This window comes from Electrophorus electricus, chromosome 3, assembly GCF_013358815.1.
Source record: "Electrophorus electricus isolate fEleEle1 chromosome 3, fEleEle1.pri, whole genome shotgun sequence".
In the NCBI taxonomy this organism is placed as follows: Eukaryota; Metazoa; Chordata; class Actinopteri; order Gymnotiformes; family Gymnotidae; genus Electrophorus; species Electrophorus electricus.
The window spans coordinates 14,100,259-14,119,502 of NC_049537.1; the positions used below are offsets into that span (position 1 = coordinate 14,100,259).

The following is a 19,244-nucleotide window of genomic DNA, read 5'->3' on the forward strand; positions in this document are numbered from 1 at the left end:
AGCTCTACTGTAGCCAGCTCCACTGTAGTCAGCTCCATTATAGTGAGCTCTACTTTATCCAGCTCTACTGTAGCCACCTCCACAATCAGCCACAGCTCTTAGCTGTGAGAAGGAGAGAAGCATGTGGAAGAAAGAATGGGGGAGAAGGGCATGAAGAAGAGAGAGATGGCAGGAGAGTTGGAGAGAGAGAGATATGACAGGAGAGAGGGAGCAAAAGATATGGCAGCAGAGATGGAGAGAGAGGAAGAGAGACAGCAGGAGAGAGGGAGAGAGACACTCCTTCTATGCGAGTGTGGCAGCTGCTGTATGTTTGAAATGCATTAGCGCTAATAGCTGTGCCATTAGGGGAGAGAAGAGAGGCACTCCACAGATGGGTTGAGAGAGGGGGAAAGAGAAATAAAGCTAGAGAGAGAATGTGTGTGTGTGTGTGTGTGTGAGAGAGAGAGAGAGAGAGAGAGAGAGAGAGAGAGAGAGAGAGAGAGAGAGAGAGAGAGAGACAGGGAGAGGCAACGAGTAAAGGAACCATCTTCCAGGCCATTTACTGTAATCATCATTCTGTAATCAATCAAGCCTTTCATCATAAGACAAGCATGCATGTGTGTGTGTATGTGTATGTGTATGTGTATGCATGTGTGTATATATGTGTATGCGTGTGTATGTGTGTGTGTGTGTGTGTGTGTGTGTGTGTGTGTGCAGTGGGCTACATTATTGTCTAACAATTCTCTTGCCATTTCTTCATAATACATGCGATGCACACACTTCTCTGTCATTTCATGCTTGCATATTACATGATGGTAATATGGCATTGCATTCATTTTCTCCTTGGCTCTCGGCGCTCCATTCTACTCTTTTAAGACCTCATCAGTAAATACATGACGCACACTTAGGAATAAATGTTCGCCTTGAACACCCCTGCTTCCTGCTTGTTACATTTCACACAGCTTCCTCTGACACTTGACACTTCCGTACCTCCAGTGCATCACCCCCTGGTGGCTGGAGGGAGAACTACAGCTTCAGCTCATCTCTGCAGCCGTGTGTGTAATGAAGCCTTTGTTTGAGGTAATTGGCCCAGGTGGGCACCAAGCGCAGCCTCTCTGGCAGCCTGAGAAAGCCTCAAGCAGCCGGCAATCGAGCGAGGTCTCTTTTCAAGGGGTCCACCCAAGCTTCTCCTGCACATGTTTAGAAGCCTGGCTGCTCCGTCCATCCTGGGGCATAGCAGACCATACAGTCGCAATCTGATGGCAGAAGCATGAACGTGGTCACGGTGGTAACAGCACTTATACTTGTTTTCAAGAGGACCAGATTAGGCCATGCTTTAACGTGGACCATGTTTTAACATGCATGTTGTTTGGTTCAAGTGGGCCATCAATGTGCAATTTCGTTTATAGATTATGTAGTAATAGCTGTTGTTTACACATAATATCCTTATGCTCAAAATGAGCAGCATATTATCTTGAAATAATTATTGACCAGATATTCTGTAGGGATCCAGTGGCAAACATTAATTTCGAGGTTCTTTTTTGGCATTGCATTATGTTAAGCCCTGTGCAGAATTATTGATCATTGCAAATTAATTGCTAGGTTTCTGAATGACTAGTGGTGTAGTCCAATACCAAGATTTTTAGTAGTTAGGTTCGAGTCAAAATTGAGACTAAAACCAAGACCGCAAATGACACAAAGACAAGACTGAGACTAGGTTTTGCTTTGTTTTTTCATAACATAAATATGAAAAGATGGAAAATGAAATAAAAAATAGTGTGTGATTATACATGATTATACATTATGTATATGTATAATTGTATATGTATATGTATAATTATACATTATATATATATATATATATATATATATATATATATATATATATATATATGTATGTATATATATATATATATATATATGAATAAGTAATATTGCATCATGTGGTTTTGTCAAATAAATACTATAATACTATAAGATTAAATACTATATAGCCTAAGGTTATTATAAATTATTATTATATTATAATCTGAGTCAATGTAAGGCATTGTAACTTTTGGAATCAAATGATGGTGAGGTTACTCTGTGTCCCATCTTCTCTAAACCTTATTTAGAAGTCACTAAATAAAGTCAAATGAATATAAACAAACAACATATGTCCATTTTTATTAATAAATGAAAACATGCTAATATAATTTCAATCTGCCCTCTGAGAGAAACTATCCAGTTAAGTAATCATTAGGTGCTCAACCAGCAGTGAACAGACTTCTGAGCCACAGAGAAAGTCCCTACGCCAGATAATGAATATTCAAAAACAAACAAACCATCAGCCAGTAAAAAACAAGATAAAAAAAACCCTGACAAGAGGCAGCAGCCATCTTGCACCAGTGTACTCCTGCAGGAAGACACATTTGTTTACATATTATTATGCAATAATAATGGGAGACAAAGATGACGTCCCAAATTGTGTCACAAAAATAAATTTAGCTTGAGTGAAAGTAAAGTCTCTCAGGCAAACTGCTCAAGTACCACAGATAAAAAAGTATTATAACAGAATATGACAACAGTATGATTGTGATTTTTTGTGTTATAAATAACACATAAATTCATAATGATGAAACACTGAATTGTGTTTTATACTGGTTAAAATACTGTGGTTAAAATAGCTGTATTGTAGAATATTGTAATTGGTCCAGATCTTAGCCAGTGTGAAATAAACAGATGGCACTCTGAAAGGTTTCCATCCAATAGAACTTATTTAGGGAGATGTAATGAGGGTTTGTTGGAAAAACTAATCGAATAAAACATCTAAAAGTTTGGCCTTTAAAATGTTACTGAATTAACAGTAAAAGTAAATTCAACTTTTGTAACAAACAAATTTGTAACAAATATTTGTAACTAAGTACAAATAAAAATAGTGATCACAAAGAAATTAATAGATTAATTGATTAAAAATTACTTATTTTATGTGTGCACAAATTTGTACATAAATAAGGAATTTCAGGGTGGGTGTTTGTGTGTGTGTGTGTGTGTGTGTGTGTGTGTGTGTGTGTGTGTGTGTGTGTGTGTGTCAAAAAAACACAAAAGAGAAGGAAATGACTAACATTGGGAGAACTGTTGTCTTTTGTGTGAGGTCATGACTTGTCAACCCCACATCCACACACACCCACTTACAAAAACACAAATACATGCATGCGCATGCACACATATGCACACACACTCACATCATCATATATACTCACAAATCTACACATACGCACAAAAACACATACGTTCTCAGAGACATACACTTGTACTGGAACACACACCTGTTTTGTTGGCTCTAGTAGTTGCCTTGGTGACCTGTCAGGTTTGGTAATTTGAGCTTCCTGATTGTAGCACTAGCTGTAATTTGCTTAAGTGTCTCTCCTTAAGGGTTCACCTCTTCCCTCCAGATCCCTCTGACTCTGTCTGGCCTCTCTCTCTCATCCTCACTCTATCCCTCTGGTGTTTCTTTCTCACTTTGTTCCTTTCTTGCCCATTCTGTCTCATTGCTCCCTTTCTCTCTCTCTCTCTCTCTCTCTCTGGTTCTCTCGCTTTCTCTGTCTATCTCTCTCTCTAAAAGGCCAATCACACGTGTTAAACTTCCTACTAATCACTCAAATTGTCAGCCCTCTCGCTCTCTTTCTCTCTCTCTCCATCTCTCTGTTATCAACACATTTTTCCTTCATTCATGGCCTGAGGGTGTTAATGGAGCGTCCTGAGAGCTCCTTTAGGTGCGATAAGCTTGAAATAAATCATTTCTCAGCTACAGAGCTAAACCGGACGATGCACACAGACTAGGAGAGTAAATCAGAGAGGGACACACAGTAGGCACAGACAGACTAAATCAGAGAGGGACACACAGTAGACACAGACTGACTAAATCAGAGAGGGACACACAGTAGACACAGACAGACTAAATCAGAGAGGGACACACAGTAGGCACAGACAGATTAAATCAGAGAGGGACACACAGTAGACACAGACAGGGAGACAGAGGTACAAATCAGCTCAACAAGTATGTGGAAGAGGAAAGGAAGAAAGAAGCACTGTATACACTGAGGCATGAAAACGAATTCGGCTCCACAGCCCGTGTTTTTTAAAAAGAGGCACAGATGTGGCCATCTCGGGGTGATTTATCTGGATCAGACCATGGCTTTCGGGGATTACGAGACTCTCTGGGGCTCCATGTGGATGTGGCCCCTGGGGTCTATCGGCTCTCTGGAGCATGGGTGCTCCCCCGTGTCTAAAACCCCACCATCGATCCCTGCGCCCCTGGCTGGGGGATCGATATGGAACCAAATCCACCCTGCCATGCTCCAGAGGACAGAGAGCCATCTCATCACACACCAGCACCCACACCCCCACGCCGCCTCGTGAAGGATTCCGGGTATCTGTGTGTGTGCGTTTCTATGTGTGTGTGTGTGTGTGTGTGTGCCGGCTCTAAGAGCGCACTGAGAGGGTGGTATTAAATGAAGTGATGGGCTCGAGTAAAAGTTGGGGGGGGGGGGGGGGGGTAGGCAGACACATTGTATTCCACTCCAGCATTTTTGGTTGACTTTAAGGCTTTAAGGCTTTAATAGAGCTTTATAAATGAACTGTGCTGGGTTGCCCAAAAGCATTGTAAAAAAAAAGATCTTTAAATGGTAGAGGGAGTGTCACAATTAAAATTCTCTCTCTTTTAAGATGATCTTAAAACAATGATTTTGGGAAATGGGGTCCAGTACGATGAACACACAAATAACTACCAGAACCACAGACACACGCACACACACACAAACACAAATACACACACACAAATATACATGCCAGAGCCACACGAATACTCGCACACGTGCACACATACAAGAAACACACACAAACCTACACTGCATACATTCCAGTGTTTAATTTTAGCTATTTTACCTTAAGCCAGGTATTTGCACAAGTGGTGTTAAATGTCTAATAGTGCAATGATACAGCAATTCTGCAATATGAATGAAGATTCCATATTTTTAACATTCAATACTGCCAATGCAACTGCCATTGGCTTCTAATGCTGTGAGTTAGACTAATGTATGAACTTTGTAAAATGAATTACACCTTTTAATCTGGCTGACTGCAAATTCATCATTACTTTCGAGTGAAACTAATTGCCACATACGATCAACTGCATCCTTCAACAAACGTTACTCAAAACTCACCAAGGCTTGATTTTTGAATTTTAATAAATAATGATAGTGTATATTGTTGGATAAAAGATACTATGAAACCCATCACAGATTACAAAATAGTCAATATATTACATAACAATATAGTATGATATTTGGTTGCACATGAATTAAAACTCTAATAAGATATTTTAAATGTATTTCTGTTTTACTCATCCCCCAAAAAAATGCTTTTCATTGTCTATAGTTATGAAACTGTCAGATATGTTAATGAACTCCAGGCGAGAGAAGGTAGGATTTGAATAGCCCTTTTCAGCACCAATCACTCATGAATATATACCCAGACATTTTTGTGACACACATTTTAGATAATTCCTTGTGTTTATGACACTTAGTTATGTCTGCTGTAAATGATACTGATCAATGTCCATTTTCTTTTTGACTGTGGATGCGTTTGTGTCCCCCCCCCCCTTCACGCTCTCTCTCTCTCTCCCTCTCTCCATCTCTCTCCCTCTCTCTCTGTCTCTCTCCCTCTTTCTCTGTCTCTCTTATTCTCTTTCATTTTCACTTGTGTCCTTGGCTGACACATGCCTCCTTAATGGTTGTTGCCTGTTTTGAGGGACTTTGGTGCCATTCGATGGGAATGATTAGAGGGGTCGCAAATAACATGCTTCTGGCAGCCTGCTGCTGATTGTTGATTGGCCACTCCGGCCCTGGAGAGGCATGGCCGCTGCCATGCAGACAAGCACTCCTTCAGAGAGACAAGAGGGAGAGAGATGGGGAGATGCAGGGGAGAGAAAAAGGAAAGGACGAATGTCAGACGTGATCTGGAGCAAGAGAGAGAGAGAGAGAGAGAGAGAGAGACAGAGAGAGATATAGAGGGAAACAGAGGACAAGAAAAAATGAAGAGTTCCACTATTCGAGCCTTCTTCCATCTAATCTCTGTGATAGTGTTAATATAGTTATGGCATGTTTATCTTGTTTGTTAAAGCTTTCTATTCTTGCCTCACACATCTATATCAGATTAGGCTGGTTAGAGAGTGGGTGTGAGTGTGTGCGTGAGCGTACATGTATGTTTGCTTTGTGTTCACATGTACATGTGCAGGCAGCATGTCCGTGCACTGCTGTGATGTTATCTGTGGCCAAATATTGAGCTTTCAGTGGAACCCTATCAGACAATAAGGAATCACATTACCAAGAGTGCAGTGGGACAGCCTCTGTGGATCATTCCCAAACATAAACTGATTTGGCCTTTTTTAGCTGTGATGATATACTTCACACACATACTTCAGGGCGAAGCAGCTCATGCCTCCTAAGATAATTTTCTTTTATCTTGCCTTTCACCTGACTTTATTCGCCATTGTATATAAAAGTAAAAGTAAAGAAAATAGGATTTCATACATGCAACAAAGCATGCATATTAAGAGACATTTAAAAAGATTTCCGTTTATTAATCACTCATATTGACTCCGACAACCCCCCACCCCCACCCCCACCCCCTTTGGCTGCGGTTCCTGCTACTTTTAGCCTGCTAGCCTGGCTTCTCGTTGATAAGCAGTGAGACATGTCTGTGTGGCGCGCCGACGCGCATGGCGAACGCCGCCCCCAAATTGGCCCTGCCTATTTTAGCTTTTTAATCCATCCGTGTAGCTGTTTATTGGCATACAAATGAACATCTGCGCAGGGCTCGAGTGCTCTGTAATCGCGCAAAAGCCCCGGGATCAGGGTCGTCGGCTGATGAGCGAGCTGCACCCTCGGGCCCTCGCCATGCGCCCCGCTCCAGTAGGTCTGAAAACGATAAACAGAAGTGTTTTAATGCGCGTTTCCTAATAGGCTTTAACGGAGCTATAGCGCGTAAGATCCGGATGTTGAAATTCCATTTGGGATCTTTTAGGAATGGATTTTGAAATAACAACAAAACACAAGTAGGGGAAAATTTTTTGATCGACGAAAACCCTGTCCTGCCTCTGCCATTTGGGACGCTGTTGTATTGGAATTCTGGTATTGCGACAAGGGAGAGCTCCGTGGTGGTTCCGCCCAATCTCTCCTTGGTACATGCCCATTGAACAGATTGGACTCTGCCATGGTCTGCTCCGCCCCTTTTCCATGCCAGCATTATTGTTTACAGCCTTTTCACGATTCCATCTTGTAATCCGGCGTTCCTGCTGAGCTACTGCTTTCGTTTTAGGATATACCCTCCCTCAGATGGCACAAGTATTCGAACAGTAAATCAACTTCTTATTGAAAGCCACTAGAAAAATAATAAAAATTATCAAATTGGAACAGCTGTGTCTTTAATTACACATTACAACCATTATCAGGATTCCTAACGGGATCCTTAATGACATATTTCCTATAAATCATTCAGTGCGAAAAAGATGCTTGAAGGGAGTAAAATAACCTGTCAGCTTCACGATCACTTCGTAAGGTTTCGCTTCAAAACGTACAACTTACAAAACAGAAATTGTCAGAAAAACTAAATTATTCTTGGAGAGAAATACTGAATGTTTTCCTTACACTGACAATATTTTCACTTTCATTTTCTTAAGATATTTCATACGATGTGTTGGCTTAATTGCTCGGTGAGATCCCTCCTTCTCTCCTTCTGCACATCATCCTCCCTCTCGCAATCTCTGCTTCCTCCTCTCCTCTGTGGTACCTGCAGGAGTAGGTGGCCCTCACCAAGTCTTTTCCCAACAGGGTGGAGCAGAAAAGGTAGCCTGTGTCTGAAGCTAATATAGCAACCATGACAACAGCCTGGGGTGACGTTAGTCATTTTGCAGGGTGGGGTTGGGGTTGGGGGTTCTACTTAAATTGTGGCTCTCAAACCACCACGCTGTTAAAATTACATTCACAGCTGCAATTCCAGATATTGATTTGCGATATTTTACCAAGCGCGTTTGTGTGAACCTGTTGCAGTAATGTGCAGCCAACCTATTGGTATTGGACACTCCTACTAGGTTCAACAAGTCCACACATGCGTGACATCTCACATTGCATGTGCACTTTTGCCTTCATGCAGACGTGGCTTGCATGATGAGGAAGAACGTGGAAAAATGGCAGATTCTGAGCTATGAAGCGACAGGCTGGTGAAGCCACTTGGTGCCAAGCACAGTGGACGTGGCACATGCTAGTATGTGAATGAATCGGTGGTGGTGGAACAGCCACCACATGGGCACATTTTCATCTTGACCATGGCAGTATACTTAACAGATTCCCTAGGTCCTCATTATTTTTTCAAATTCTGCGTTGAAGTGCAGAAAATATACGCGTGCAAGTAAAAGCCAACAGAGATGGTCTCTCTATCAGACACTCAACACCTCTAAGACCTCGGAAGGAGCTAATCGTCATCTTATGGAGGTCCAGACACAACTGATTCTTCTCCAGTTTCCATTAATGGAGACACGGCAGAGATAAATTCTTAAATTCCTGGGGTTGCACATCTCTGTGGCTTCTACCATGGGCCACTAACCATCACCACTGTAGTGAAGAGAGCACAGCAGAGACTATACTTTCTGAGGAAATTCGGCTGAGCTGCCCCAAGAACTCCTGACGACCTTTTGCGGTTGCATGGCGGAAAGCTTCCTGACATTCTGCATAGCAGTGTTGTATGGCACTTGCATTGCAGATCTCGCAGCTCTTCAGAGGATCATCAGCGATGCAGAGACGAGCGCTGGATTCTAGGTGCCAACCCAAGAGGACACATACAGGACATACGCCCTCCAGAACGCCACCAGCATTTGCAGGGATTACACTCACCCCTGCCACAATCTGTTCAACTGGCACTATAAACATAACCCAGGAACACAGAAACTGTGAACATGATACTCTGGCTTGTCACTTTATTATTGATATAGCTTCTGTCATTGAAGCTGGCCAAGTTGCATATATACACGTGTATATATACACGTGTATATATACACGTGTATATACACATGTATAATATACACATGCAATATCAAGTTTAAGAGTCCGTCCAGATCTCCCAAACAGCTGTGCAGCTGGTAGCCTTACTTTCATAAAGGAGGACAGTCTTTTCACCAGAGCTACAAACTGTTACAACCCCCACTCTACTTGACCTCTTCTCCTGCTGTGACCTGAGCCTCCGTCTCCACCCCCAACTCTCCACCCCTCTCCTCCAGCTTGGTGTGGCTCCTCCCTCTTGCACCACAGCACCACCCCCACGTCCTTGACCTCTCCCCTCCAGCTATCCCTCCACCCCTGCACTCTTCTGTCAGACTGGGCAGGTTCTTCTTGGGACCTCCCCTCTCCTGCCCTGCACTGCCATCCTCCAGTGCTCCCCTATCTCCTGCTGTTGGGTCACAGGGTTCTGTGACCATCCCGTTAACCCCATTCCCCCTTGTGTCCCATGCCCCACTGTCCTCCAATCCCACCCGGCCCTGCTCTCTCTTTGCCTCATTTCGCTGGGAGGGGGCCGGTCTGTGTCTCTTCACCCATTTTCACCCATCCCCCCCCCCCCCCCCAACCTTGTCCATGGATTCTGGATTTCTTCTCCTCCACTCTAGCCCCAACCCCCCACACAAGTCCAACCCGCGAGCGCCGGCAGCCCCACGTGCACCTGTTTGTGGAGGGTTGTATCCCTCCTGCTCACAAGGCAGCACATTCCTGCAGGAATGCAGTCACCAACTGTCAATCAGCCTGGCGCGCTTGCTTTACATAGCCTGGTGTTGATCAGGTGGTTGTAGATCAGCTCTGAAGACCTAAATGGCCTCACTCTCATGTAAATCTGGCTACAAGTGCTCAACTCAAATAAAGAGGGAAAAGCATGCACACTTTTGTATTTAGCTTGTGCTGTAAAATGCTAATTCCCCACTCTGGCAGCTCCACATTTTAACTTTAATATTTTATCTTTGTATGTACTTTGCAAAGAGGCTTATCCATAATTCAAAATGGCACAATTGTGTATCTATCACTGTATTTGGACTTAACATTTCTGTTATCAGCGTTTGTCTGAAACTGGGACATGAAGTTGTTGGACAGCGGCCGTGTTTGTAACCACATCAGACAGGATTACAAACCATACAGCCAAAGAAATAGTGATTCCTGTACTGCCAGTTGCACTCTCTCTCCCTCTCTTTCCCTCTCTCCCTCTCTCACCCACTATCACTCTCTCTCTCTCCCGCTCTCTCTTTCTTTCTCCTCCACCCACCCCTTCATACTATCTCCATAGAGGACAGGCTGAAGGATAGTGGGGTGATGTGACTTGGTGTAAGCTTTTGTGTCTTTGTAATATCTCTCTCTCTTATTCTCTCACTCATTTTATCTTTCTCTGGCCAGTGTAAGGCCTAATGAATGTTTGATAATAAGTCAGTTTCTATTAGAGATCCATTGTAAACTGTCTGATGGAGATCAGTGAAGTCTGAAAGCCTGAGTGCATCTTCAAATGCACTGCTGAGCTTAATCACCAGGCTGCTTAAAGATCGTAGGTGCCAAGTTCTGATCAGTACATCATAAAATAAACAAATGCACAGTTGTTACATCTTCTATAACAATGACTAAAGATGCTGTACACTGAAGACTTCTGCAGAAGACAGATGTTGTGTTGAACACTATAATTGAACTATGAATATTAGGGCTGTTTGTTTGTGTGTGGGGTGGTCCACATCCAGTTGTAATTGATATGTTGGGTTAAGACTGGAAACAAGCCTTACACATTCCAGTTTGGGAAATTTAGGACAAATGCTGCACAAAGACACACACACACAATGTCTCTTTCTAACTTCCTGCCCTCTGTGGTTGATCCATGTCTTTGTTCTTCAGATTCTTACAAACTTACAGCAAGGCAGCTGAATATCTAAACCAGAACTAAAAGCAGCTTTGACAGCTACTAAAGCTTGATACTCCTGCAGAGATAAGCCCTTAGTGCCCTGTTCTGAAAGAAAGACCAGCTCAGGCAATCAGTGTGTGTGTGTGTGTGTGTGTTCATTCATGTGCCACATATGTGTTTTATGTTTGAATGTGTGTGTGTGTGTGTGTGTGTGTGTGTGTGTGTCTGTGTGTGTGTGCCCTGTAATTATAAACTAATTAGTGTGTGTGTCTCAGGGAGATATGTGTACAAATCAAAGCTGGCTCCACAAGTAACAGAGAGATCATTTGCCATTTAAATGTCAGTCTGTCCCAACCTATCAGGAGAGCTGCATGAATGCAAGAAGGGGGAGGCGGTGTGTGTGGTGTGGTTTAAACGGACGCTTGAAGTTGTGTAAGGCATAGGGAAGGGGTGGGCTCTTCATCTGCTCTCCTGTGTAACAGAGAGAGTAGCCACAGTTAGGACACATCCATATTAGGGACCTGTTACTATGGCAACGGCGGTGCAAGCTAACCTGCAGCAGCCCCAGCTATACAAAGCGTGAGGGCTGGAGCATGGTGGTCACGTGACCTCATCTGGTTAGTGTCTGGTGGAGATGGGGGAAGGGAGGGGCAGTGTCTGTATGACACGGTCGATTTCACTCACAGATAAAGCTCTGTCACATATTTGTACATAAATTGTAGGAATTTGAGGGTAGGTGTGTGTGTGTGTGTGTGTGTGTGTGTGTGTGTTGGTGTGTGCCTGCGCGCATATGCTCAGGCGGGTAAGCGGGTGTTTTATTAAAGCCCTGAGTGACACTAGCAGAGAGAGACAGAGACCAGCCACAGCAGATGGCTCTGCTAGCCCAGGGACATGGAGTTATGCAGAGCGACTGAGGATTGTCCCTTTTGCAATGTGTCCTCGGTGTTTGCTGAGTCATTTTTATCTTTATCACATGAACTCGCTTACATCATTCCAGCAAGCAGCTGCACAAAAAGATGGTATCTGCACTGATTCAGTGCATTTGATTAATTAGCGCCACGCTGGGCGATACACAGGGGGCCTGTTAGCACTGCACTGACTTTGTGTTCCAGTGCCTCAGTGGATTTAGCTTAGGCATTGATTCAGAAAAACAACGCAACCCACACGCACACACACACACACACACACAGTGCTGCAGTCTGATGTGCTGTCTAGCAGGCTATGCTGAAGCACCATGTGAATTCAGTGCAGCGCAGGCCGTCACATGCAGAGGAAGTGCGAGGACACTGTGGGAGTCGTTATGGGTGCGGAGTAAACACACAAACACGTGGAGTCAGCACTCAGCACAGCGGACACATATGGGCATGTGTACACACGCGCACACACACACACACACACACACACACACACACACACACACACACACACACACACACACACACACACACACACGCACATGCACATGCACATGGCAGCCCATCAGACTCAAAAAAACATCTGCACTGCTGACCAGTCTGTGTAGACAAGTGCTATTAACAGCAAACACTCAAATCCTCTGCAATCTCTCTCTATCTCTTTGTCTCTTTCTTACTTTCTCTCTTGCTCTTTATTTGTCCATTGTCTTCTGTCTTTTTATCAAGCACTGTCTCATCATTTTCATCCTTTATTATTATCTTTATTATCTCCTAGCATCTCTCTGTGTGTTTGTGTGTGTGTCTGTGTGCTTCACGCCACTGTATCGCTGCTCTCTCTGGGTGGGAGTAAGTGCTGTGTGTGTATGTTTGTGTGATCAGTGGGGAGCTGGTGTGTGCATTTGGCTAATGGGATAAAAGCTAGTGAGAGGAGAGGCAGACTGTACTTCTTGGCCAGACGCTGGGCAGGGGTGGGCAGCTTTTTTCCTGACTTTCAGCTGGTGGCTTTCAGTCTTCCATCTCTCTCCCTCCTCATCTCTTCCTGTCTCTCTCTCCCTTCACCCTACCTTGCTCCATCTCCTTCTCTACATCCAGACAGGGCAGCTTAATGTGAGTGTGTCAGGGACTGGGGGGGGGGGGGGGGTCAAACTCATGGAAATGGCCGATCACTGAGTGTTCATGGAGGCCTTATGAGTGGCTTATTCCTTGCTGTCATCAGCAGTGACATCAGAAGCTGGTGTGTTTGCAGTGACAGCAAGAGGAGCATCTGGAGAGAGGGAGAGAGAGAGAGAGAGAGAGAGAGATTCATACAAAATATAAAAAATCAAGTCTCACACGTCACAGTTAACCATCCAGAGCGCCGTTGCCCTTGAAAGGCTGCTCTCTGTGGGAATGTGAAGAAAGGATAGCTGGAGGAGAGGGGAGCAAGGCTTCCTGCAGAGCTCACCCAGCAGGCAGGCCCTGTGTATGCCTGTGCTGCGCTTCTCGGAGGCTGGACGGACATGCCACTCTCAGCCTTCACTCAAAGCCCAATACAGAAGGCTCAGCCTCCTCCCTGGGCAGAGAGCTGGGCATCATGACAACTACACGCTGTACTTAAGAGAGCCAATCGCATCGCATCTGGGTCTGATGTTAAAAAGACTTTTCTTTTGATTGAGGAAATTCTGCTTTTTTTTCTTATAGTTTGACATTTTGTGCTAATTGCTGCGGAAATAGAAGACAAATCGTGTCAAGGACGTTTCAGAGACAAGAGAGAATGTTGGCTGGTGTATTTTTCGCGCACTCCAGAACCAGAGTGTCTCATATTTGAGGACAGATTCCAACATATCTGTGTAGTGGGCGGCAATTTCTATTCAACCCAAATTGCTGCAGTGACCTGCTTTGAGCTACACTCGACTAATCTGCTCACACTGAGCATGAAGTAATAATTGGATAGAAATAGACTATATATTAAGGGTTTATAAACTATTTAATAGTACTACACTATTAAAAATAATGCAGTACTACTCCAGAGAACCTACCAATTGTTGTCTGTTACCCATAGCAAAAGTTAATGTCCATAATATCCAACCTGATCTCGAAACCAAAACTCTAGCAAATCAGCAAGGTCACAGTCATTTCTTATGCTTTTTCGCATCTGAGCACGTTCCTTGTTTGACCTGGAGTGGTTGCTGCTTCACACCAAAACATCGCAATCTCCAAATGCTAATCTGTTTAACAAAAATAAATCTCTCACTATGCAAACATGCGCTGTACCGCACCACATCCGAAATCACGGTGAACGATAAACGGCATGAAGACAGATTACCGACTCAGTCTCCTGAGAGGAGCTTGGAGGCAGGGACATTATTTCATTACCGCAAACTTTCATTAGCAAGCAATGAAGCCAAGGAGCAGGCGAGGACTGCATTCCATTCTTACACCTGTGCGGTTACATGGACGTTACATTTGCACTGCAGATTTAGGATCCGATTGGCAGGTCAATCATTGATTGAGTATAAACTGATATTCACAGAGGACCTATTATGCTCATTCATATTTCATTTCGGGTTCCAAAAACACAATTTTTGCTCATACAGTATAATTTATTTCGCCCTCCATCTGAAATACTCCATTAAAGGCCCTTTGTCTTCAAGTACCTCTACTCACGATGAGCCCAGTTTGCATTGATTGGTCAGCTTGCATGCTCTATTCTGATTGATCAATTGCCAGAGTGGTTCTGCCCATACACAGGTGTGTTTGACATTAGAAATCATTATAGTGTCCAGTGGTTTCCAAGCTGTTAGTGGTCCCACAAACAGATATGCAATTGCCTACAAGTGGGCAGAAGTCATCACAATACATAAGTAAACAAACTGGGGGCATTAGATACTTAGCTAGCTGATTAGCCGAAGTCTACGGTGAATCAGGACCGTAACATTACAGCTTCTAATCATAAATCCACCTCCACACTTGAACACTGTTTGACATCTAGTGATCGAAAAAATATATTTCCCTATATTTCACCTTTTAACGGTGAATGGTAAAGAGGCGGACGCATGTGCAGAGAACAGCGAGATTTATTAAGGGAAAATCCAGAGTCGTAGTCGTAAGGGTAGTCCAGGGTCACAGAGCCAATAAACACACAAGTAAACAAACACACAAGTACACAAACACACAAGTAAACAAACACACAAGTACACAAAGGCAAACAAGGGAAGCAGACTATGACAAAGAATCAGGAAAACCCGGCACCAAGAAACAGGAAGGTTAGGATACACGAAGTACAAACTTACAGGTATACAGAGACATGCTTTCAAAAATATTCACTAAACACATGAACACAGATTCAAATAAACACAACCATTCAAATAAACATAAACAAATGTATTCAAAGAAACAATGAACAGCCAAGACCAAGGGCACAATGGTTTAAATACATGAAGGGACAGGTGTGGAAAATCAAATGAGGGGTGAAGAAAACGAAACTATGGCATGGAACTAAAATACACAAGACAGGGAAAACATGGAACATGGAATCTGGGAGGGACTAATTGTGACATTCATCATATTTTCACCCAGGTTTTGATAAAAGAGGGCCTGCAGCTGATTAGCAAAACCATTATAATACAATAAGATTAGCTCGTTGTCAAGTTAGCCTTGTTAGCCGAGAAGCCTACAGCCTACTGGGTCAGAGCACTGATCTTATGCTACAGCCAACAACTCCACACTTGTAGCAGCTACCTTGTTTAAACATTACAAATCCACAAATAATAATACATACTTACAGGTTCTGAACCTGCGCCATAGAAAATTGGAACTGCCTGGTCCTCCAGGTGTAAAATATGTGAAAATCCACCATCGAACTGCGCACAGTTTTTGAAGCAGTCCTTCGTGAAGTGCCAGATTTTCCCTCACGATGCAGAACACAGCTATTTCTCAACAAGGCTAGCTACCAAACTGAAAAAAGTCTTTCCGCCCTCTACTTGCTATGTGTTGTGTGAGGGCATGCCAAGCTTGTCAAGTAGGCAGGCAATATGCAAAGTGTCGCATGATTGTGTCACCTTGCAACAAAGCAAATGGACAAAATTCCAACAAGGCAGAGAAAAAGTGATTTTACTCACTCTGGCGAGGAGTTTGGATTTTGTAGCTTTGCAGACTGTTTATATGCACAACAAGCTATATAACACACTAAAAGGCAAAACCTGGAAATGCATAATAGGTTATTTTTAATCACTTCAAATTAACTGATATTTCTTCTCAGTATTACAATGTTTATATAAGTCCTTTTTTGTTTGTTTGTTTTTTTTTAGGAGAGTGACATACAATACTATGACTCAAAGGTGGATGCTGAATATGTAAGTAACTTGTTTTAACTTGTTTTGTTTAATTGGCTCTCAGTTTGGTTTGTGTGGTAGACCAGGCTGCAAATGGAAAATGTGGGGACACTCAAATCCCTTTCCTGCAAATAATATAGATCCCTCATTTGTTTCCATTCCAGAAACTAATCTAGATCCCTAATTTGTTCAATCCCTCCAGATACTTTGGATCCCTGATCTGGTCCCTTCCTGCAGATAATCTGGATCCCTAATCTGTTTCATTCCTGCAGCTAATTTGGATCCCTGATCTGTTTTCTTTCTGCAAATAATATGGATCCCTAATCTGTTAATTTCTTTCAGATAATATGGATCCCTAATTTGTTCCCTTCCCTCAGATAATATGAATCTCTAAACTTGAAACACTTCTCTAATCTTTCTATATCTTTTGGTTCTTTCTGGCGACTTTATGGTCACTTCAGTTCAGTTCAGTTCCAGTCTTTGCATAGCCTGATTACAACAGGCATTTACACAAAGTATTTTTATAGAATTACAGGTCAAGGCTCCTAATGAGCAAGCCAAACTTGACAAGGGCAAGAAAAACTACCTGAGATGATATGACAAGGAACTCTTGAGAGGAGGCCCATCCTCCTCTGGGGGACACCAGATGGTGGGATTTTAATTTGAAATTTTAAGGTGATCTGAGATGTGGCAAGATATTAAAAGCTTGATAAAGATATGATAGACTCCTTATTTTAAACATACTGTATATAGGATGTTAAACATGAGTACAGGAAGGAAGAAGTCCAGTATGATCATAACACAGGTTAAGAATGCCAAAAAAAGAGTAAAGGTTTATGAACAGTTTGGTTAACCATTAGTTTATGCTGCTAATTATAACTCATGATGGGATCAGGGGCATCCAACTGTTCCTCTTCATTGCAGCAAGAGGGAGAGTGGAATATGCAAATGGTTCCAAAGCTAGCCAATCAAGTCCAGAGGGCAGGACGGGCCACAGCAGGGAGAGCACATCAGGATTAGGCCCCAGCATCACGTCAGGCAGCAGGGGCAGGCACCCCACCGAGCCGGGTCTTCTTTTCCCGATTGCTCTGCTTGATCATGTTCATTTTGGTTTTAGCAGCTATAGAAAAAATTGTAGTAAGGCTGGAAGGTCCACCACTGGTTTTTATTTTTCATCCAAACTGTTTATTTATTTACTTCATCATTTATTGAAAAAACTAAAAACTCTTTTACTCAGGTGATACTTAGTGTTCAAAAAGTATATTTGTTTGTAAAGTCCTCTTATGAAAATAAAATATATCAGAATGTCCTGAGCACGCAACATATTTTTCTTTTCTTTTTTAAAATTTTGTGACATCATATATTTAATTTAAACAGTAACACATACAATCTTGTAACATATGGTGTTAATTGTTGTCTTTTAATGATTAATATCTAAAGAAAATTGTTCTTTGCATTAGTGGTAGTGCTCTTACTATGAAGAAAAGTAATAAACTTTTTTTATGTTATCAAAAATGATTTTATATAAATAATGAAAAAGTGACACTTTTTGTTGTGATCATTATAGGATCTTTTCCTGGTAATGGATTGGTAGTGCTCTAGGCTGTGATCTAAGTTGTCTAGGTTATGGTTTAAGTAGTGATCTAGTTAGTGGTCTAGGTACTGGTCTATGTGGTGATCTAGTTAGTGGTCTAGGTAGTGATCAAGGTAGTGGTCTAGGTAGCACTGTGCTACAGCCACTTCCTCGTTATGGTGATGACTCGATTATAAAAGAGGGATTGAAGTCCATCAGGTACTCTAAAAGCTTTTGTGACATAACAATATTTTAAAACAAGAGTACAGCACAGGACTGGTCACAGTGGTCATCAAATATGTCTGGTATAAGTAAAAAGTTACCAGTCTCTTCAGTGCACCACAGACTAGAGGCAGAACCCGCACCGCCTGTAGTGTTGTGAGTTAGTAGTCTCAAAGAAGGAGCAAAAAGTGATGCATGATAATTAGAACTATTACTGTCTTGTAATATATTTATTGTACCATCTCAGTTCCTCAGGGTCTGTGATGGTGTTCCTCTCTGAGCATGAAAGGTCACAGTCTCCTTTTATCTCCCAACACAGCCAATGCTGATTGATTTATCATTGCCCAAGAAAGGCATTGATTCCAAAAGTCAGCCAAGCACAAGGAAAAGGCTGTGTGTGACTGAAGCTGAGACAGAAACAGGGGGAGAGAGGAAGGAACAGCAGGAATGGAGGAATCATAAATCAAAGTGGGAGTTTTGTTCTTTGGAGCAGCAGCAGCCATGTGATTAATGGCTGGCCCCTTCAGGGCCTGTCTGCGTCTCTAATTGGACGACATCGCTCATCATTAAGGAGGCCAAAGGGACGTCATCCACCGACACACCCTCATGACCCCCACCTTGCCCCCTACTGGCCTGTGAAACAGTCTTTGAGGGCATGGTGAAGTTGATTGCTTTGAGCACACACACACACACACACACACACCCAGACACACAAACATACCCATTAGATTGGGCTAACCTTGGACAAAATCTCTCCAACTCCTCAAAGCAGTCCAGGCAATTCTGCTATCTTTCTTCCACTCCTCTCCCACATCTCCATTCCACCTCTAGATCGGGAGACTGTTGGTTGACCACCAGAACATCGCCTTTCTCATTTCCCGTGATCCTGCAGCTCCATGTCACCCGTCATAGACTCCCATGGTCTCACACAGCATGACATCACAGTTCTCCACCTCTTTTCTCTCTGTGCTTCCCCATCTCCTGTCTCATAGCCTGAGTCATGTTCTCCTCAGTGCTGTTCTCCACTGCCCTCTGCCTCCCTCCACCCCTCCTCCCTTAGCAGTCGTTATCTCCTCCCCTCATTCCCCAGCAGTGGTTATCTCTACCCCTCCTACCATTCACTAGAGAACTTGTCATCTTCAACAGCCTCCAGTCCCATCTCTTCACTACTTAGTCTAATAAGCCTGCCTCAACTAGGTGTTGAGACTTCCTGCTAGTATCCAGAGGAACTCTGGGATTGATGCCCATGTATTGCTTCAAGTACCTCTGGTGTATAGAGATGAC

The 19,244-nt window shown here is 43.0% G+C and overlaps 1 protein-coding gene across 8 annotated transcripts in view; it reads left to right on the forward strand.

Annotated features, from left to right (window-relative positions):
- cacna2d2a (calcium channel, voltage-dependent, alpha 2/delta subunit 2a) overlaps window positions 1-19,244 on the forward strand; it is a 144,656-nt gene that overhangs the window by 70,530 nt on the left and 54,882 nt on the right. For all 8 annotated transcript variants that reach the window (XM_027000624.2, XM_027000625.2, XM_027000626.2 and 5 more), the window contains one exon: window positions 16,142-16,186. In XM_027000624.2, coding sequence (XP_026856425.1) covers window positions 16,142-16,186 — 45 coding nt within the window. The remainder of the gene's footprint in view (window positions 1-16,141; window positions 16,187-19,244) is intronic.